Source organism: Diceros bicornis, chromosome 5 (assembly GCF_020826845.1).
Source record: "Diceros bicornis minor isolate mBicDic1 chromosome 5, mDicBic1.mat.cur, whole genome shotgun sequence".
In the NCBI taxonomy this organism is placed as follows: domain Eukaryota; kingdom Metazoa; phylum Chordata; class Mammalia; order Perissodactyla; family Rhinocerotidae; genus Diceros; species Diceros bicornis.
The window spans coordinates 57,907,825-57,930,491 of record NC_080744.1 but is presented as its reverse complement, the minus strand read 5'-3'; the positions used below and the strand labels follow the sequence as shown (position 1 = coordinate 57,930,491).

Genomic DNA, 22,667 nt, shown 5'->3' with positions numbered 1-22,667 from the left:
GTGTTTTCTCTAACTTGTTCAAGCTCAATCGTACTTACTTGCTTTGTTTTGTTCTTTGCAGGATCCAAGTGGACCTATATTGGTAAGTAGAGATCTTAAATACTTTTTTGAGGGGCTGGCTGTATTTAGTGAGAAAGCCAGAAACTTCATGATCTGTGGAGATTATTTTGGGGGTTGGAGAAAACCAGTTCTGGTGTTGTTAAAAGAGGGCACAAAGGCCTCTCTAATGAATCGCTCCATACAGGTTGCATACAGCACTTTCTCCAAGCAGAGGAGCCTGCTCTGTGCACTTGGGCTGTGAGTCAGAGTGTTAAGACTTCCAGATTCCTGCAAAGATTTCTCCCGAACCTCCCAGGTGAAAATGCCGAGGTTATCCCCAGACTGCAAGGACCCTGGGCAAGAAAGGACCTTTCTCCTCGGTAGGACATTGATCCTACAGTAAACAAAGAATAAAGGGCTCCTTTCTGAAAGTTTGGCTCAGGCCCCAGAACTTGCACTGCTAGCGTATCTAGAATTAACTTCCATTGCATGGCCCCATCGTTGCTAATATCCCTTATGTACTTATCATGTGCAAGGCACGTTGCTAAGTGGGTGGATAATTAGAAGGGTAGGCTGTGGTCTGTAGCTTGGAATTACTTAAAACTCACAATTCAAAGCAGAATATAATAAGTAATACTAACAGCTAATGAATAAATGGTTCACTGCTCTGATGGTTCAGAGGAGGATGAGATTGCTAGGGCTGGATGGTCAAGGAAGGCTTCCTGGAGGAGGAGGGCTTTCACCTGGACCTTGGAGGATGGGGAGGATTCAGCGTGGTGAGGAGGAATTACTGTTTGCCAAGATGATGATCACATCACATGAATGGAGGCAAGAAAGAGCAAGATGGTATTTGAGGGAAAACATGTAGAGAAGGAGTTATAGGGGAGTGATGGACTCTAAGGTCCAAAAGATAGGTGGGGTCAAACAGGCGAGGCATGCAGGGGCAGGCCAGACCTGTCCCGCTTTGTCCCATAGATAGAGGGGCAGGGCAGGGAGTGATCTGTGTTTTAGGGAGAGTAATGTGGTGGTAGGGGGTGGAGTGGGAAGGATGGGAGGGAGGCAGGAGGTGTTTGCCTTTGTAGAAGTCCCATTCTGTGTCTTAACGTCCAGTTTACGGTAATGGCAGTAAGAGGGAAGGAAAGGGCAAAGCAAGAGACCCGAAGAAGGAAAAATTGGCAGTCTGGGCCTCAGGGCCCCTTGGGCAGGTTCAGTGTGTGGGAGGTGACAGGAGCAGTGTAGGAAAGAAGGCGGGACTCGGGTCCCGGGCCTTATTCCATATGATCTTGAGTAAGCCATTCGAAACTTTTGGGTCTCGCTTTCCCCACCTGTACCCTGGAGAAGGGGTAGTCTAGATCAGTGTTCTTCAGACTGGCTTGGGGTCACCTACATCAGAATCACCTGGAATGCTCTCCAAATATGCAGATTTCTGGGCCCTAGCCTGGCCCTAGAGGAGGGAGGGAACCTGAAAATCTTGTCTATTTCACGCACTCTCCAAGTGATTCTTACGCACACTCTTAGAAAACCTCTGATCAGATGGTTCTCAAGGCCTTTCTAGCCTGAGCCTGAGGTAACTTGCCCCACCTCTTCTATCAGCCTCCCAGGTATAGTGGAAACACAAATCAAGTCTCTCCAGGGGGCCCTGCCTCTCGGTGAGAGCCCCCCTGGGCAGAGTGAGATGGTTACAGAGAACAGAGAGACACTGTGTCAAGGTGTGAGAGGAAAATCTTACTGGCACTTAGTCATGACATGGTGTTCCCCGAGGGAGGGCTTCCCTGTCTGGCCGTATGGACCAAGCCAGAAGCATTTCTTCCTGACTGCCAGCCCTCTGTCCCTCTTGTCCTGCACAATTAGAGCAGCTCTTTGCTGAGGAAGCAGAGGGCAGAGTCTAATGCTGCACAACATGCACTGGGTGAGCACAAAGGCAAATCAGGCTTTTTATTAGTGAAATGAGCATGCATGATGTGGAGTGAGCCCTCAGTGGGGGCCAGTGAAGGAGGACGCATGGAGGACCTCTAAGGAGGCAAACAGGTCCAGGCTGGCATCTGGCACCTGTGCTCAGAGTAACACAGGTAAACAGAGGGCCTGGCACAGGTGCTGGGGGGAAACACTTTCCAAACAGTAAGGGCTGCCTTGAATGGGGCAAGTCCTACCAGGCACCACGTGCTGGTTTTCCCAGGATGCAGACCTCAGCTGCTTTGCATGTAGATGCTGCTGAGTCATCCATGCTGAGGGCATCCACCAGACCAGCGGGGCCTCCCGCTGCCTGGAGCACATGGTAGGACTTCTAGAGGCACATGGAAAGAACTCTACCCTCATCCCCCTCCACACTGAGTCACCAGGCTGACTTCCTGGATGGCCCCCCAGGAGACAGGAGGACCATCCTACAGCCAAGATGGGGCCAACCCTGCCCCTGTGCCCTCCTCCCGGCTGGCTGAAGCAGCAGCTGGATATGTGCTACGTTTAGAACTGCTGAGTGGGCCCTCCCCCTGGAAATCAGCCCCAAGTCAACCCTGCTGAGCTTCACCAACTCTGAACTGGAGGGCGACTGCAAGTCAGGTTGTCACGTGAGCTGAGGATAAAGTCTAGCCTGCTGAAGTGAATGTGTGTTGGTAGAAGTCAGGATAGTGGGTGCCCTTGGGGTGTGGAGGTGACCGGAAGGAGGCACGAGGAGTGCTGGTCATGTTCAGTTCCTTGATGTGGGCACTGTGCTTGGTTTGTGAAAATTCATCAAGCTGTTCACTTATGATATAGACACTTTTCTGTATGTATATTATATACAACAAAAGAGTTAAAAAATTCCAGCTGGCTGGGAGAGTCATCCTTACCCTGATAGTTTTTTTAGCCGTCCCCCAAGAAAAACCAAAAAAACCTCTTAATGTGTTCAAAACAACAGCAACCAGAAAGAATGACTGTATTGGAACTAACAACCCAAGAACACGTCATGTGAGCAGAGAATGGGCACCATGCTTCATCCTTGAGGATACCAGACATTGCTTTGGTGCTCCTTGGATGTGAGCTAGTTCAGAAATAGATGAATACCGCTGTTTGCTAGAGATTTGGGAGAAATAAGACAAACCTCCAGAGGAGATGGAATGGAAGGGGAACATGGAAACCAAGCCCTCCTCCAGGAGGGTGGGCAAGTCCCACCTTTCTCCCAGTCAGGGCCCCGCAGGGCATCCACCAGACCAGCCCCTCTGTCCTGGTGCAGGGAACTCTGGAAAGATGGTGGCTTGGCCTGGGGGTGCTGGGCAGCAGGCTACAGCTGCTCCCAGGCGCTCCTGCCCATCTTCTCTGCCAGGGCTGAGGGCTCTGGCAGGCCTCCGTGTGACCCAGGCACTGCCACTGTATTCCTCACGTTGTTCTCCTTTCTCCTAGATGATAGATTCTCTGTCTTAAAGAAGTTCCTTTGGGAATCAGGAAGGGATCCTCCATTGGAGCAAATCTCATTGGTTTTCTAGGCTTCCACCTCCACCCACCTTCTGTCCTGAATCTGCTGGAATATTAAGTTGCTATAAATGAACTTTCCCTGGGGCTTGGGACACCCTTCCCAAGCCTTCCAAAGCAGAACTAGAGAAGGAACACATGCAAGGAGGCTAGGAGGAAGAGCTCTTTCCTTTCTATTCTTTAGTAGTGATAGAGGGACCGTGTGCCCTCACACTCAAATGCAGTACGAGGAGCAGACTGAGTCAGAGCTAAAGGGAGAACTGAAAAGTGGCAGGTAGGGGGCAGGTGCAATTAAAAGGCTGATTTAATTAAGGAGAGCTCTTGTCTTTACCAAAGGCAGAGAGGCTTAGCCAACTCAAAGCACCCCAGCGACTTCTCCCCAACTCCAGCTGCCATCCTGAGGATGAATGAGAAGAGGCACAAAGCACTCTCAGGACAGAGAGCCAGAAAAGGCCAGAACATGGTTTTCATACCAGGGAACTGAATCCCTAGCCCTGTGTCTTGGGGATTTCCCTTGAGGCTAGCAAGCCAACCCACTACCATTTATTAAATCTGTGCTACAGTTCCAGTTACTTCTAATTAAAGTTGTGACATCCAGGAGCTGTTTGGTTGTGGTCTGGTCCACTCACTTGTAATTACTTCTCATCTTTCCCGAGTTACAAAATTGAGGTTTGTGTGCTCCCAGGGATCTTGGCCTGTAGTTGCCAAAATGCCTGCCTTTTAGTGTTCCCAGCTGGCCTTACCAGCTGGGTAAAAAGATAGGAAAGCTAGCATTATTTCCTAAAGGTGGGTGTAGTGGCATGGGGTGCGGGGGAGTGTGAGGCAGAACACCAGGAGGAAGAAGTGGAAAGTGGACAGAGCCCAGAACTAGGCAGACCTCCAGGGGAATATCTGCTAGGCCACTTTCTGGCTGAATGGTGTTAGGAAAGTAACTTAACCTCTCTGAACCTCGGTTTTCTCAACTGAAAAATGGGAGTAATAGCATCTACCTCACTGGTTCTCAAAATGTGGTCTCCAGATCAGCAGCATCAGCATCTCCTGGTGCTTGGGTTTCCTTCCCAAATACTTAAGAGCTAGAAGTGAAACACATGGAAGGAGGCTGGGAGGAAAACCCAAACCCTTTGCCTCCTGTTCTTTAGCAGCAATCAAAGCGCCATGTGTGACTTTGTTAGACATGCAAACTCTTGGACCCATCCTAGATCTACCTACAAATCAAAAACTCTGGGGCTAGGCCTTGCAATCTGGTCTGACAAGCCCACCCGGTGGTTCTAACGCACACTCAGGTTTGGAACCACTGCTCCACTTCCTAGAGTTGTGGTGAGGATTAAATAAGAAACTAGATGGAAAGAGGCTAACAGTGCTTTGTGTGTAGTAAGTGTTCAGTAAAGCTAATCCTCATTTTCTTTCCCTTCGCCTCACAGAGTTATGGTGGAATTATATTAGCTCATATGTGAGAAAATGCCTTGTAAACTCTACAATATCAAATACACGCGAGTTTTGTTAGAAAGGATCTGCTTCTTCGTGCTTTTCTGAATTGCCTGAGTTTTTAACAGCGAGGAGGTACTCCTTTTATATTTTCAACAAAGGGCATTTCCTTTGTGAGAAAGAAAGGGACTGAACAAAAACACAAGGGCTCCAAGCCCTTGTCCCAAGGGCCTAACAGACCAGAATGTTCTTTCCAGCCTTGTCCTTCAGACCAGGGTGAAGTCGGATCTAATCTCCCTGGTGCTTTCCTGATCTCTAGGCACCAGATATCTGGTTCCATAGCCTTGGCCACCTCAGCCATGCAGCTGAAGTCACCAGAGAGCAGCAGTACCCTCTGCCTCCCCGCCCAGGTCACAGCTGCTGGGCCCTACTTGCACCTGAGCCGCTGGACTGAGCCTTGATTTAGGGCTCCAGAGCGGAGGCCTGAACCTGGGAAGAAACCTGGGGCTGGGCTACTAGGGCTCAGAACTACCTAAGCCCAGCCCCATGCAGGGGCCCTCACCCACCTGAGGCAGTCAAGCCTTGGAACTGCAGGGTGAGAGCCGGTGGGAGAGCTCAGAGCAGGTCCTGCCAGGGGCCCTGTCAGTCCTCAGGCTGTGCTCAAACTTGCCCCTTCTGCTTCGTGCTGGTCTTGAGCCCCAGCCGTGCAGGGGAAGGCAGAGTATATTCCTCCAGGAGCCGATTAAAGCCCTTGGCAGCCCATCCTCAGCACGGGAGAGAGAGGAGCCCTGGGGTAAACCAGCTCAAAAGAAAGATTTAAAGCCAAAAGGCTGAATTCAAAGCAGGTGTGTGAGCAGTTCCTGCTCCAGGCAGGGACTAGAAAGTCTGGTTTTCCCAGAGGAAGAGAATGGATCAGAGATGATTTCAGCAGGATCCCACAGTCTCCCGGGAGGGAGCAAGGGCCTCTTTCTTGGTCTATTACTGTCTTCCTCTGCAGGGCAGCCATGGGGGTGAAGGGTGCAGGCACCACTGTGGAGCCCAGGAGCACAGCCAGACTCTTCCAGGGGCCAGGCCAAGTGGCCACGAAAGAAAGCACCTGCTACAGTCAAATGTATTTCAATTGATTCTCTGATACACACTTTTCCTACATTTTAGCATCTCTGAAATTGGGATATATCTTATCATCCATGGCATCTAGAAGCAAGGAAATATGGTAGTTGTTCCACAAATACTCACTGAGAAGCACCCTGTTAGATGCTAAGAACACAAAGAAAGGAGCTGAAATGATTAATTTCAACAATAAATAGTAAAAACAAGGAGGGGGGCAAAAAAGTGTAAAAATACTGCCTAGTTGGCATGCTGTCCAATGTAGCATATAGGAATGATGGGGACTCATATTAGACTTTGAACTATAATTTTTTCCTATTTTCAGTCAATCCTCAGTTCACATATACTTCTTGGTGGTGTTGGATGGGTATTATAAGCATTTATAAACAAAGTAGTTTAGGTGCTATTTTTTTCTTTGTTTTTGTTTTTTGTGAGGAAGATTGGCCCTAAGCTAACTTCTGATGCCAATCCTCCTCTTTTTGCTGAGGAAGATTGGCCCTGGGCTAACATCTGTGCCCATCATCCTCTACTTTATATGGGATGCCGCCACAGCATGGCTTGACAAGCGGTGCATCGGTCTGCCCCGGGGATCTGAACCTGCAAACCCCCGGCCGCCGAAGCAGAGCTCACGCCCTTAACTGCTACGCCACCAGGTGAGCCCCTAGGTGCTATTTTTTTCTGGTTTGCAAAAGTATTCTTCTAAGGAACGAGCTTCCCAATGACCTGACAAGCATTCAATTTATGCCAACCAGGAAGGAACAACACTAGCTGCCACCTCCTTGTGTCTATAAAGGTTGACTCAGAACTGGTATAACTCTACATAAAATAGTTCATTTAGTTCACCTTAACCTTCTACATGATTTTACAATCATTTACTTCTACTAGATCAGCTGTGTGACTTCTGGATAAACTGGCTGAGACCCATCCAGATCTCATGAGGATGCCTGCAGATTCAGGGCAAATGGTTCATGCTGCCCCCACCTCTGGGGTAGGTGGCTCAGGAAAGGCTCCTTGGTTATTATGAAAGTGAGATTTACTCATAGCAGGAAATGGTGACATTGGCAAATGGTGCCTTGTGCTTTCATAGGCTGGCCCTCCCTTAGTGCCTCATCTTCTGGGAACTGCATGAGAAGTGGAGAAATGAGAGGAGGTGATTCTGAAGTTTGTGTAACAAAGATGTTTTGTAGCAAGTCTGAGGCAGTCATGCAAAGGACTATTTCCCCTTTTGGCTTTGGTACCAAGAAGCCCAGGGGCAAACTGGTGGCTCCAACTTGAGCAACTGTCTATTTTTCTGTGACCTGCAAATCTAAAGATTCTCCCTTGATACTGCCCTTCTAGTTTATAGGTATTTTTCCTGATCCTGAGCTAAAATGTTATAACAAATAGATTTCTGGAATTTTTATTTAGAAGGGACTTTTTTATTCTGCCTCCCTCCATGGATACCATTGTTTAAAAGATTTGTTTTAACAAATTAATATAATTAATGAAATAGTTAATTTTTCCCTTTTGTTATTAACCAAAGATAGAAAAATCAATCTAAGTTTTCAATTAGCCCAAGATAATTGGTTCACATTCATTCCACAAACATTTATTGAGCAAATACCGAATGCCAAGTGTTGGACTAGGTGCTAAGGAAATGATGAACAAGGCATGGTCCCTACCATTATAGACTGAGAATCTGGGAGGGGACAGTGAATTAGACAGGGCTTTACAATACAAAGAGATGAAGCATGGAAGAGAGAGATCTCACCTAGTGTTTTGGAGAAAGGGCTAGAGAAGCCTTCCTGGAGGAGGAGATGTCTAAGGTGAGACCTGGAGGACATGTAAGAGCTAGCCAGGCAAAGGGCAGAGGATGAAAGGACAAATTGTGCAATGATCACCTAGGCTGGTATGTTCTGGGGACTACCAAGGAGCTCAATGAGGAGGGAGGGGGCTGGGTAGACAGGCAAGAGCCAGAGTGAGGAGCTTGTGAGCCAGCTGAGGAGTTGTAACCTCATTCTGCAGGCAGCACGAGACTGCTGGAGCATTCTAAGTAGAAAACTGAGGTGATCAGATAAGCATTTTAGAAGCATCATTCTGGCCACAGGGTGGAGAGTGAATTGAGTGTGAAACACTGAAGGAAAGGAGACCAGGGGGCTGTGGGAGAGAAGGTGGGGGTCTGAACCAAGGGAGGGGCAATGAGGGTCCTGACCTGTTGGTATAATTCAGCCAGAAGCGTACACACCTAACAGAAATGTAGACACAATGCAGCCTGATCGTGGATGAGGGCCTGTCTCTGTTGGGCTTCACCAAGTATTTAGATCGGCATCCAGACTGCCATTATTGCCTAGGTGGGACCCCAGCGGGGAGCACTGATGTAGCCAAGCCCCACCTCCATTTACAAATGAGGCAAGGGAAACTCAGAGCTATCCAGTGGCCCAAACAGAGCGTGAGGAGCAGAGCCAGGACCGGAACTGTGTCTCCTGATTCCGTCTCATGTGCTTTCCCAGCCATTTGGCGGATGCTTATTTTATGCCAGGTGTTGTGTGCCCTACACTGCACATCATGACATTGTGTAAAAGCCATTGAGGAAATGCAGTGACTTTTTAAAAAGTAAATAATATAGATTTGCCAGAAACAACTTCTGCCAAATTAACCTGCTTTTCTTCTTATCAGGATAAAATGCTTAGTGGTTAAAGAAAACACAATAGACTTAATACCTGTTGACATAAATAAACATTTGATACGGTTCCTTGTGACACACTCGTGGGACATGTGGATCAAAGAACCAGTGTGGTTGCTAGGAAAAAAATCAAGAGAATCCAGACATTGTTACTGTGGGCAGCAGACAGCTGGGAGAGATGTCGGGGTTCCTCTGGGGACAACCCTGAATCAATACCCTTTTCGGATTGTTAGGGAGAGGATGGACAGCTGAAGGTGAGTGGTGATTGGAATCAGAAAGATCAGCGTTGGAAGGGAGAACAGGGAGGACATGTCATACATAAGTGAAGAAGCACGCCAGAAGAGCCGGTCAGAGTGAGTGGGCTGGGCTGCAGGGGCAGGAGGTAGCATCTAGTGAGCAAATACCGTGTGAGTGCAGCACACGGCAAGACGAGAGCGCAGGCTGCAAAGACTGAAAGGAAGAGGACCGTTGGCCACTGTGCTCGGTCCTTCTGGTTATTCAGGAAGGAGGCGAATGTGCGCGTACACACACCTATGCACGCCCACACCCATATTCATACATGTATCTACATTCTTAGATGTGCCTATGCCCACAGCTCTGTCTCCTACACAGTGCACTTGGAGTAAACCTCCCTGCTCGTCTCTGAGTTACAGGTATATGCGTTGACAGCTCACTGCTGGCAGAGGTGCTTAGGGGAAATCTTAAAGCAACTCCTCTGCTTCCTTTTGGCAGTTCCCCAAGAGTCTCCCAGCTCTTGATAAACCTCTCAGTGTGATGCTTAAACTTGTTCATCAGCAAGGATGAAGTAGGGAATTCCCCATCATTGAGTAAGACTGAATGTGCAAGGTGTGCAAGTAAGACCGAGTGTGCAAAGATGCCTGGTCAGAAAACTTGCTACACCCTGGAAAAAAATGGAGAACTGCAGGAATTTAATGCTCTCCTTTCACAGAACTGCCTCACGAAGCACAGCCACCTCTTGGGTTAATAACCATGCATTTGCTTTCCGGTGAGGATTAACTTGTCCGATTACCGCTGGAGAAGTTTTTCCTTCAATGGTGGTTTTTTAGCACAAGCCTGCTGCAAGCAGGGCAGTGTTCTAGGGCTTCAGAGGGGTGTAGGAGTGAGAAAGGAGCCGCTTCTAGCCTCAAGGAGAGTTATCCAGAAGGGCATTAACTGCACAGCGTGTGGGGAGCGACGTCCTCCCACAGGGGCTGCTCAGGCAGAGGCACAGAGCCCAGCCCAGGGGAAATACTCGGGAAACATTTGTTGAGTGGATGAGGAAAGAATGGTTTAGTTCTAATTAATTTTGGCTCTGGGAGTCAGGAAAGGCACCAAGGAGAAGGTAGCATTTGATCTGGGAGGGTAGGATTTCAGGGGCGAAACCAGCCTGAAATGAAATGCCAGAGCACCACGCGTATCTCATTAGAGGTAAAAGGAGACACACAGGGAACCCTAGATTTGTTCTCCGGGGAGGTGAAAGGGAGCATTTGCTCTAAAAGGTTGGACAACAGCCTCTAAGAAAAAAAGGAAGACTTCTCTAGCCTATTCAGTTCAGAAGGGCCTGGGAACCAGCATGTCTTAGGGGTCCATCCCGTCCAGACACTGATGTTACGCTACCACATTTATTCCTCACAACAGCCCCGGGAGGGGGGTGCTGCCACTTTCACTTTGTCAGCGAAGCTCAGGGAATCTAAGAGATGTGCCCAAGGTCACACAGCTAGTAGGTGGCAGAACTGTGATTGGCAGCTTGGTCTGATGGCTCTAAAGCCCACGACCTTCCAACTCACTCCATGCCTCTCTGGAAAGGAGACAGAAGTAGCCTGGATGTAGGTCTTTAGGTGTGAGAAGAATCATCAAAAAGCAAGTTTTCTCCTTATAAGGGAGAACTGAGGGAGTAGCTTTAAATAACAGCAAGAGTGCTGTAGGTTAGTTATCAGAAAGGACTACCTCATTGGGAAAGCTGATAAGTGAAGAACTGGGTCAACATCGGGTCAATGTTTAGAGGCCAGTCAACCTTCACTTTAGTTCAGGTTTCACCCTGGGTAACTGCAGAAAGTTTGCGTCTTTCATTAGATCCCCTTCTTTTGTTATTTCCAGACTCCCCAGAAAATGTTTACAAGGTCACAAATCCCTTCATTGCTGCTTCTCCCCTCTAGCTTTGGACCATCGCCTAGGGCTTACCTGCTGGTCACCTCTCACCACCTCATAACAGCTATCGCTGCCCAGGCTCCGGACCCTCCAAAGCGCCTTGGGAGGCTGCTGTGGTGGAGAGCGTGCGCTGTCAGGGTCAGAGCCCAGCCTGGCTGCTTACCGGCAGCGTGACTTTGGGCACATTACTCAACTGAGAACATAGTACCTGTGTCGTGGGGTTGTCATGCAGATTAAATTAAGACAGACATGTTAAGCATATAGAATGGGGGTTGGCAAACTATGGCCCATGGGCCAAATGCAATCCACCACCTGTTTTTGTGAATAAAATTTTCTTGGAACACAGCTATGCTCATCCATCTGCATATTCTCTCTGGCTGCTGTTGCACTATGACAGCAGAGTTGGGGAATACTGACAGAGACTCTGCAGCCCGCAAAGCCTAAAATATTTACTCTCCGGCCTTTTGCAGAACATGTTAGCCAACCTCTGCTATAGAATGATGCCCAGCCCACAGTAAGTGCTCATTAAATGGCAGTTTAAAAAAACAACTCACTAGGCTTTAGAGTTTAACAAAATTTGATTGCGATCCTGGGATGACACAAGGCACCCACAGCCTAAAAGGAAAATCTGAAACAGGTACCTCTGTCATCAGCCCTCCCTGAGGGCAATGAGCATCCCTTTTCCCAGGGGGCACTACCATCATGTTGTAGGCACCAGCCTTGTTCTCCTGGCCTGGAGTCCTGCGGACTGTGCTTCCTCTTCCCCGAGCCCAGGCTCCTATTCCTCTTTCCTGTCCCAGGATGATTGACAGTGAGAGCACTCAATTCCTTCGAGAAAAGCCTCCTCCACAATGTGTGACCTGGTTCTTTCTTCCTCATGGCCCAGATGAGGCAATCACAATAGTCTAGTCCAGGGCTTCTCAGCCTCTGCACTGTTGACATTTTGGGCAGGATAATTCTTTGTTGTGGGGGGCTATCCTATGCGTTGTAGGATGTTTAGCACTATCCCTGGCCTCTACCCACTAGATGCCAGTAGCATTCCCCCAGTTGTGACACCAGAAATGTCTCCAGACATTACCAAATGTCCCAAGGGGCAAAATCACTCCTGTTGAGAACCACTGGCTAAGTCTGAAATAACATCACAGGCGGAGCAGCAACATCCCAGTCCAGGACAGCTAAATTCATGTTTGTAACAACAGTGTTCTTTGCAAGGGCACAGACCTGTTAAAGATGCACCCAATTTGTATCACTGAATCACTAAACAGAATGCTTAGCATCTCAGCCTGAAGCGCCAGCATTTGGATTATTACGACTGGGGCTACGCTTTAGCAGAAGTGCTGAGTATTTCCTGCCTTGTGTCTGTGTAACTAAGAACGCTTATCAAAGTGCTCCACCCCACGACACAGGAGGGCCTCCAGAGGACAAATTTCTGGTCCCTTCCACAGAATATGGAAACCGCTTATGAACACCCTGCCTGCCCCACCCATTGACCCAGGCCAGTTTTCTAGCTTCATTAGTTTTTACATCCGACTCCATCTCACGTGACAGGAAGAAACTGCTGGCAGCCTGAAAATAGCAGTTTATTCATTGATTCACTTATTCTTTCGACCAGTCCTTAATGATCGATTCCCTTTGTGGACGGGTCACTGGGGATCAGAGACAAGCACCACACAGCCCTTGCCTTCAGTGGGCCGATAGTTGAGGGACAAGCAGACATGTAAACAGGTAATTACAATGGAGCAAAGTAAATGCCCCGATAATGCGCACTGGCGCTGCAGACACAGAGGAGGGACAGAAACCCTCAGTCTGGGGCCAGAGTGGCTGTCACGCCTGCCTGAAGAGCTGATTCCTGAAAGACAGAGGAGTTAGCAGGGGAAGGAAAGGGTGTGAATGTCTGTGTGTGTGAGTAGTGTGCATTTTAGGGATGAGGATGGCATTCCATTGCAGGTGACAGAGGTCCAGAGAGCAGGTGAATGAATGCATGTGGCACAGTTAGAGACTCAGGATGACACAGCCCAGTGTTTGGCGAGTGGTGCTGAGAGACAGTTCTCCCTGGGTCTCCTGTTTCAGCGTATCTGTGAGCAGAAGCACTGACAGATTTTGTTCCAGACTATCTTTTCAAGGATGTTTATGTAGCAAATAGTCTTACAAGATAGAGATAGTGTCTCCTTCCAGGGCAGAGAGCAGATTTGTTTGCTGTCCAGTAAAATAAAGATAATGTCTCTCTTGGGGACAAAGGTTGGGCAGGTTTGCTAACCATCCCCCCCTTTAAAAGATTGGGGTTTCCTAAGCTCCGAGTTCCTCAGCCGTAATGCCAGGCAGTTTGCATGTGCAGGCATCACCTGGTCCTCACTGCATCACCCTATGGAGTGGGGGCTTGGGAAACAGGTGCAAATGTCACTCTGCTACTGCTGAGTATTAAACCGTCCTTTGTCTCTGACTCAGGAGTCTCGTGTCTTCTCCAGTATCCAAGAAACTGTGGCAGGCTAACTGGTTAGTCTGGGTGGAGTCCCCCCACCAGGTTTTGACAGGAGGTAGTGGGGAAAGCAAAGGCTGGAGAGTGAGGTGGGATCACGAGGGTCTTGTGGGCTGCATTACAGACCTTAGGATTAATCAAGTTTTTTAAAAAGACACCTGAAAGAGTGTAACACCTGAAAAAATGTTACGTATCTGTGCCTAGAAGTGGGGGCCAAGGGAGAGGAGAGGAAGGAGTTGACTGTGATTCCAGGCTTTTGGTGTGGTGGGTGGTACCATCAGCTGAGATGGAGAACCTCGAAGGAGGTTGTGGAGGGAGGAGGGTGAGAGAGGAAAAGATAGTGAGTTTGGTTATTTATTTATTTATTTTTTTGTGAGGAGACCAGCCCTGTGCTAACATCTGCCAATCCTCTTCTTTTTCTGCTGGTTATTTTTAAAATTATTTGTTTGCCTGTCTGCCTCTCCCTCCAGCCATATCTGATTTCAGGAACCCACAGAGTATCCAGAGGGGGTGTCCAGTAGGCAACTGGTCTGGAGCTCAGGAAGAAACCCTGGGCAGGGCAGAGGTGGTCTTGAAGCCATGGGAGGGGATAGGATCATCCCACGGGAGTGTGTGTGTGAGAAGAGCAAGCTGAGGACAAAACCATGGGGACAACTGACATTAAGGGGCAGGTAGCTACAGAGAGCTGAGAAGGGGCAGAAGAAATGGGAAGACAAGTCAGACGAAGCAATGTCCCCAGAAACCGGGAAAGGAAAGGTTTCAGACAGCAGGGGTGGGAGAGTGGGGATGGGTGGGGTGGGCACTGGGGCCAAGGGCTGCAAAAAAAAGAAGAGCAGAAGAGTCTATCTGAATTCAGTGGGACGTGGGCCTGGAAGTCAGAGTCCCAGAGCGTGAGATCTGAATGGGAAGTGAAGACGCAGAAGTGAGCAATGTGGACAATTGTTGTAAGATGCTTGCCTGCCAAGAGAAGGCGAGAAATCAGAGCAGGAGCGAAAGGGGAAGCACTTGTCCTAGTAAATAAACATTAAAACCCACAACGAAACAGTTTGTTCCAGGCACATTCAACTTAGATATCCAGGGTTCTCCCTGACCTATGGTCTAACCGCGGAATCAAGTCACGGCTCTCATCCACCACCTCACACTTTTAACAAAGATAAATGCTGAGAAGGTGGATGGGGAGAGGGAGGGAGAGAAGAGCGGCTTTTTGTCAGCCAGAAGAGACAGCTACCCACGATGACAAACACCTGTGACATTTTCAAATCTGCCAAGGAAGGAGCCTGTCACAAAGGCAGCCTCTGCCCACGTTATTTGCTCTCCCACCAATTTCCTTTTAGTGCCAGAGAACATTGCTACACCACCTTATATGGAATATGCCTTTATTATCATTACTATTTGAAGTTTTCTCTTTTCATTCAGGAACTTATTGCAAATAATAGCCTTGTGGACCCCTAGACCCTCATTTCCAGAAAATCAGGCTATGTTTTCTCCATCTTCCTTTGATGCCAGCTCTATTCACAGCTTATTTTCTAAAACCCACACAGTAAAAATACCAATGCTTTATTTTAGTCAACAACTATTTTACAGAAGAGAATAGCAATTAAACCAGAGTCAAATATTTGAAATTCAACAAAAAGCAACCCTATGAATGGATAAACAAATTGTGGTACATCCATACAATGGAATATTATTCAGTCATAAAAAGGAATGAAGTACTGATCCATGCTACAACATGGATGGACCTTGAAAACATTATGCTAAGTGAAAGAAGCCAGACACAAATTGTATGATTCCATTGATATGAAATATCCAGAGTAGGCAAATTCATAGAGATAGAAAGTAGATTAGTGGCTGCCAGGGGCTGAGGGGAGGAGGGGAAATGGAGTGACTGCTTAATGGCTATGGGGTTTCCTTTTGGAGTGATGAAAATGTTCTGGAGCTAAGTAGTGGTGATGGTTGCACAACATTGCGAATATACTCAATGTCATTAATGGTAAATTAATGTTATATATATTTTACCACAACAAAAAATTAACTAATTTAAAAAAAGCAACCTTACCCTAACAGCAGAGAGTAAAAAGCCCTGGCTCCAGCCACAATGCTGTTGATCTGATGACAGCTTCCCACCAGCTCCTCTTAACTTTGGCTGCACAATAGAATCACCTGGGCAGCTTTTGAAAGCCTCCTGTATCTGGACCCCACCCAAGACCAATTAAACCAGTTCACAGGGGCTGGGGCCACGGGCAAACTTAGACGCTCTCACCGATTCCAGTGTGCAGCCAGGGTTGGGAAGTACTGCTCTAGACCAGTGGTCCTCAAAGTGTGGTCCCCAGACTATCAGTGTCAGCATCACCTGGGTACTTGTTAGAGATGCAGATTCTGGGGCTCCACCCAAAACCTACTGAATCAGAAACTTTGGGGGTGGAGCCCAGCCATCTGTTTTAATAAACCCTTCAGGGATTCTGATGCACACTAAAGTTTGACAACCACTGTTCTGAGTCTAGACCAAGAAAATCACAGGGAGTTTTCCTCAACCAATGAGCGTTTACTGAGTATCTACTGTAAGTTTGGTTCTGTGATAGGTGTTGTGAAAATAGAGAGACCTACCTTGGTTCTCCTCAAACATCTAGTGGGTTAGATTCTTGGAAAAGAACGTATACATTAAAATGAGACAAACCTTTTTATGGCTGTATAATATCCCATTGTATGTATATACCACATTTTGTTTAGCCATTCTTCTGTTGATGGGCGCTTGGGTTGTTTCCACCTTTTAGCTATTGTGAATAATTCTGCTATGAACATTGGTGGACAAGTATGCATTTGAGTTCCTGTTTTCAATTCCTTTGAGTATATACCTAGGAGTAGAATTGCTGGATCATGTGATAATTCTATGTTTAACTTTTTAAGGAACCACCAAACTGTTTTCCACAGTGGCTGCACCATTTTACATTCCCACCAGGAGTGTACATTTGGGATGATGGAAAAAGTTTTGGAAATGGATACTGGTGATGGTTGCACAACAGTGTGAGTGTACTTAATGCCACTGAATTCACTTAAAAATGGTTAAAATGGTAAATTTTATGTTATGTATATTTTACCACAATAAAAAAAGGAGTAAAGAAATAAGATGAGCCATGAAAACAGGTTCAGAAAAGGAAGTTATGTTCCTCATGGTTAACACTGAGTAATATTCTTTTTTTGTGTGTGTGAGGAAGATCAGCCCTGAGCTAACATCCATGCTAATCCTCCTCTTTTTGCTGAGGAAGACTGGCTCTGAGCTAACATCTATTGCCAATCCTCCTCCTTTTTTTTTTCCCCAAAGCCCCAGTAGATAGTTGTATGTCATAGTTGCACATCCTTCTAGTTGCTGTATGTGGGACACGGCCTCAGCATGGCTGGAGTAGAGGTGCGTCAGTGTGCGCCCGGGATCCGAACCCGGGCCGCCAGTAGCGGAGCGCGTGCACTTAACCGCTAAGCCACGGGCGGGCCTGAGTAATATTCTTTTTAAGGAAGGTAGAGCAGGACGTCTGGCTTGACTATGGACTTAGCATTTTTACATCTACCACAATTCTTTTGTGAATGAGTCCAAGATGATCAAAGAGGGGCCGGCTGGTGGCGCAAGCAGTTAAGTGCGCACGCTCTGCTGTGGCGGCCTGGGGTTCACCAGTTCGGACCCCGGGCGTGCACCGACGCACCGCTTGGCAAGCCATGCTGTGGCGGCATCCCATATAAAGTGGAGGAAGATGGGCATGGATATTAGCCCACGGCCAGTCTTCCTCAGCAAAAAGAGGAAGATTGGCAGGTGTTAGCTCAGGGCCAATCTTCCTCAAAAAAAAAAAAAAAAGAAGAAGATCAAAGAGAATAACATGCTGAGCTCTGATGGTGACTCTGGCCTGGCTAGGTTTCATTATCGGGGTTAGGCTGTTAACACTTAGCAACTTGTCTGACTTATTAATCGCTTGTTGTTGTTGCTGTTGTTCAAGAACCATCTGTTGAACACGCCAATGTGCCAGGCTCTGTGGTATGAGTCAGGGATACAAGAATGAATGAGAGGAGCTGGGAGCCGGGTGTAGTGGTTCTCAACCTTTAGCGAGCATCAGAATCACCTGGTGGGCTTGTTCAATGACAGATGCCAGGCGCCACCTCCACAGGGTCAGATTTAGTAGGTCTGGGGTGGGGCCCGAGAATCTGCATTTCTAATGAGTTCCTAGGTGATGATGATGATGATGATGCTCGTCCAGGGACTGCACTGTGAGAACCAATGGCCTACTAGGGTAGAAAGATACAAAATATTATTTTGGTAAGTGTAGGTGCTGCTAGGAAAGAGAAATGCAAAAGGCTCTCCAGGAGCAGCGAGGAGGGAGAAACACTTGGTCCTGCTTTAGGGGATGAGAGGGGTAGGAAGAGGGGGTTTCAGGGAGATGGGAAGCAGCTTGGTGTGTCTGAAGAGTGCAAGCAGACCAACATTCCCGCATAATATGTAGAGGTGAGAGCAGGCTCAGAGAAGTTAAGAGAGGGGGCAGAGCTTCTCCACAATGAACACTCTCTAAGGCAACAGAACCTAAGAGGGTAGCAGAGGTGGACGAGCAGAAGCACACAGTTGTCACCCATTCACCTTTGGCAGCGAGGAAACCCCACCCTCCTCCCTATAAAAGCCTTGCCTCCAGAAAGGACCTGACAGAGGCCTGGACTCCAAAGTGTAAATGGGACAAAAGCCTTTTTGTCCCCTACCCCCTACGCCAGTCCTGGCACCTCCCTTCTCCCCCAACCCCAGCAATATTGGAGAGGGATTGGGATTATTGGAGAGGGAGGGGCCCTCTAGATATGGCAAAGTAGAGGGGAAGGACTTCCCAAGGGCCAGCAGAGAGCTGAGCTGGTGGCCCAGTCTTGCAGCTCACCTCTTCCCACATCCAGCCTGCACTATTGGTCCCCACTGCCACAGCTATACCAGAAATGATGCCAAAGAGTGGTCTGGGCGGACTTTACCCAGTCCCAGTCTCAGCCCTCCCCCTCAAGCTGACCCAAATAAAAATTGAAATAATAAAGAGAAAAGTTTGATATAAAGTATGGATTAAAGCATTTAGAAAACTTTCCTATTTTTTTTGGATCTATAACAAAATCCAAGGAGGGAGAACGGGCCTGTTAGGGCAGTCCAGCTTTATGCTTTATAAATAAAAAGGAACCCTGCCCCTCTAGCCCTTTGCTCCCTGCCCTGGCTCTGATTCATTTGTAACATTAACAAAGGAAAAGTTTCGACGCCAGTTTGATTCCTTGGCCTCCGTCTGTTTATAATAAAACCATAAGACCTCATCCATCAATCATTAACCCCCACACTCCTGCTAGCCTCCTTTCCTTCTGGGCAGGATCTTGGGCTTTATGGCCATGCCTCTCCACTTGACCAGCAGTAAAACAGGCAGAGTCAGCAGAATGTGGCCTTCTGCTCAGGCCACAGGGGGCCAGAATCCAGCCAAGGTGGACACTGTGGGAACTCTGTACTACCAACTGGCTAAACCCACTGGACTTTTTTGAGAAGCTGTATATCTTTTAATCAACTTTGGAAGTGAACTACAGGAGCTGTAAAGTATATATTAAACACATTTTGAAAATGTGGCTTTCACGTCCCAACAACATTCTGAGGATGTGTGATATTGGGATGGATTTAGAGGGGACACTAAGACTGCCTTCCCAACTGAATGAGGTCCTGTGGCTTAGCCGTGTTCTGTGGCTCCAACCACAGGACCACGACTGATGGATGACCTCCCTAGGGAGGTGGGTACCAGCCCCCTGAAGGGAGGACCTTTCTAATAGAGGTGTGTACATGAGCAGGTGCCGAATGATTCCACTCAGCCTTATAGTAGGGCAGCGCCCAGCCCTGGACAAGGGGAGGCCAGATGAATGCTAGGTTCTTTCTGAATCTTTACATCACAGACACGTAAGATATACAAGCTCTCTGCTGTAGCAGGGCCTCTGAGCTTGCTGTGCCCCCTCTCTGGAATGCCATGCCTCAGGTTTTTCTCATGGTTGGCTCAATCCCATCCTTTAAGTCCCAACTTTAATGGCACCTTCTCTGAGAAGCCTGTCTGCACGTTGGGTCCATAGCGGCCCCTCCATTTTTCTCCATCACAGCCCTTGCTTATTTCCTTCATAGCACTGATTGCAGACTGCAATTATTTTATTTATGTATTGCTTTGCTTGTTTGCTTATTTGTAATTTATTATCAGTCTCTTCTACTGGAATGTAAGCTCCATGAGGACAGAGACCAGATCTATCGTGTTCTCCATTGTATTTTCAGCACCTAATGCAGTGCCTGGCACAAAGCAGGCACATTTGTTGAAGAAATGAACTAACTTCGGAATTAAATAGCACTCCAAGCAGAGTATTTCCTTCATTCAGCATTTGAATATTCACTTTTTATTGCAAATATAATGTTTTATTAAACGTGTATTCAAATTTGATACACAATCTGTGATCACTTTCATACAAATAAACATACCAGGACGAGGTACTTTTTTACTCTCATCAGATCCCCTTACAAAACAAATTTTGGGAGCTGACCAAAAGCTTTTATTGTTCTGAAATTTTGACTATTGGTGGAAAAGAAAGTGTAAACCTTGCCACTACAGTTTTATCCGTTGGGACAGGTTTTGATATGACTGTGTTTTGATAGCCAGTCCAAAGAGACAAGCCCTGAGGCCTGTGGCCCAGGACAAGCTCCCAGGGCAGCTGTGGCACTAGCCTTCCCCCTGACATGGAGGGGCGTCTACTGCAGAGAGTATGACCACCAAGAGACGTCAGGGGCAGGTCTGAGGGACGAGACAGAAAGGCCCAAAAAGACAAACCTCAAAATAGGATAATAATGAATGCACTCTTTTCAAGTCCAGACTCGTTAAATACAGTCCAAGTTACAAACAATATTTATTTTCACTAAAATTTTTATTATTTTTGAGCACACAGAATGCAGAGTCGGTGAGAAAGAGTAATCAGTGAGAAACAGGAATCAAACTGTAGCAGTAATTATATAGTTCTTGTCTTCTAAGGGGCTCTATGTGCTTTTATTATTACAATATATGCTATAATGTATATGTACCAGGTGCGTAAATATAAGAAACTACTCAACCCATAAAATTTTTTACCTACCCCTATACCATGTCTGCACATGGTATAAAATAAAATTTTATCTGATAAAATTATCTTTCATTTACTTGCATAAATTGTTATTTGCCCAAGGTGGTAAAGAGTCTATACAGTAATGAGTCTATATGTACAGACTAACTATACCGTGTTAGAGAGAGACGAAAGGGGGACCCATAGATAAAAAGGAACTTAAGAGGCATAGTAACCAGTCACCATACATGGACCTTATTTGGACCCCAATTCAAACAAACTGTTAAATAAATTTATGAGACAATTGGCGAAATTTAACACTCACTGGATATTTGATGACATTAAGAAATTATTGTTAACAGTTTTTAGATTTTTAGATGAGAAAATGATATTGTGGTTATTTTTAAAGAGTCCTTATCTTTAGTGAGACAAAAGCATCCATAGATTTTCTTCAAAGCAATCCAGGGGAGAGGAACAGATGGGTGCAGGGGATAGATGAAACTGAACTAGTCATGCATGGATGGGTATGTGGGGCCATTATACTATACTCTTCACTTTCGTACCTCCTTTGAAATTTTCTGTAATTAAATTTTAAGACAAGACACAAGGTGTATTAAGAAAATAGCCAAATTTAAGTTCATTAAAAAAATCACATCGACTTTTTAGGCTCATTGGTGTACTTTGGCTGCATACATCTCAGAATGTGAGAAACTTGGACTGTTTATCTTCTCACAGCCAATCCTGCTCTCTAATCACCTTGGCAGGCCTGTTGAATTCCAGGATTTCTGACTGGGTTTTCATTCTATGGGACTCATTTCCAGGCAGGCTTCAATGTTCTGGTCTGAATCATTCAGCAAACATTTACTGAGTGCGTCCTTCAGCCCAGAGTTAATTTCTGCCTCTGCTGGCTGGGTCCTCCACTGCTGTCTTCTCAGGGCCACACTCCGTTAACAAGCTCCTCTTTCTCCTGGATCCAACCTTCCTTCTCTGCTCCCCTTTCCCTTCTGCATGGAAGTAAGCTCAAGTCTCTCCACTAAAAAACAAAACAAAACCCTTCTCATTACCCTCATCTTCCTGTAACCAAACACACACACACACTCACTCTTCTCTCATCTGTTTATGTCTAGTTTTCTGAAATGAGCTTAAGAAACCCTCCAAATGAATTAATTAAGTGTTTGCTAAGTGCCACTATGTGTTCAGACATGGGGCAGGGATGTGACAAAAAGTTCTAGACTTCAAAAGGTCTTTGAAACTTGTAGACCGAGTTCTAGTCTGGAGTTTACATGCTCCTCTGGAGAGAACAGTCACAGGTGAGACAGGTAAGTGACAATTCGAGGCACTGTACCATTGGGCAAACCTTGAGTAGGCTGGCCAAGAAGCTCAGGCAGGGAGAAAGCACTGGAGTAGCTTTGGCAGGACTTGAGCTGGACTTTGAAGAGTGGACAAGACTTGGAAAGGTGAAGAGGAAAGAAGAAAGGCATTTTAAGCAAATTTTTAGCATAGGAACATTTGTGAAGGTTGGTGGGCATAGCTTGTTCTGAGGATGGGGGAGCCGGCCAGACTGGGGGCAGACTGGGGAGGGTGTGAGGGCCTTTGAAGGCCTCGACATTTAGGCAGTGAAAGACGGCTATGGCTCTGGTTTTTTATTGGGGTGGGGCGGGCATGCTATAGAGACAGGGAGTGGAGGATGGAGTGGTGCCGCAGAAGCAGGGCTACACCTGGTTAAGCCTGGTTGCAACAAGAAAGGAGCCTGGCAGCTAACACGAAAGGCTGAGGCAGGGACCCTGCAGGGAGCCTTTGCAGTGTGACATGGCAAGGGCTTAACTGGGGCGGTGGAGGTGGTGGTGGTGAAAGAAACTTGGGACTCCATGGCCGACTGAGGGCAAATGATGGACCAAGCCAGGCTGGCTCTAAGATTTTGAGTCTTGGAAGAGTAGGGCCAACTGTTCTCTGACGAGGCATTGCCCCCATCAAATTGAGATCCTGGCCATAACACGTCAACTAACTGCAATATGGGGACCTTATTTGAATCCTGAATTTTACAAATAAACCATTCAAAAGTTATGAGATAATTGGAAAACTTTGAATTATGTCTGGATTTGATAATATTAAGGAATTGTTAACTTTTTAAGTGTAGTAATAGTATTGTAGTTTTAAGAGTCCTTATGTTTTAGAGATACATACTGAAATATGTACAGCTGAAATATATTTGGATTTGTTTCAAAATTATCCAGGGATAGGGGAGAGTGGGTGCGGCATAAATGA

The 22,667-nt window shown here is 46.9% G+C and overlaps 1 protein-coding gene across 2 annotated transcripts in view; it reads left to right on the top strand.

Annotated features, from left to right (window-relative positions):
- Nucleotides 1-22,667, top strand: part of CA12 (carbonic anhydrase 12) — a 48,961-nt gene that overhangs the window by 4,964 nt on the left and 21,330 nt on the right. For both annotated transcript variants that reach the window (XM_058541783.1, XM_058541782.1), the window contains exon 2: nucleotides 62-82. In XM_058541783.1, coding sequence (XP_058397766.1) covers nucleotides 62-82 — 21 coding nt within the window. The remainder of the gene's footprint in view (nucleotides 1-61; nucleotides 83-22,667) is intronic.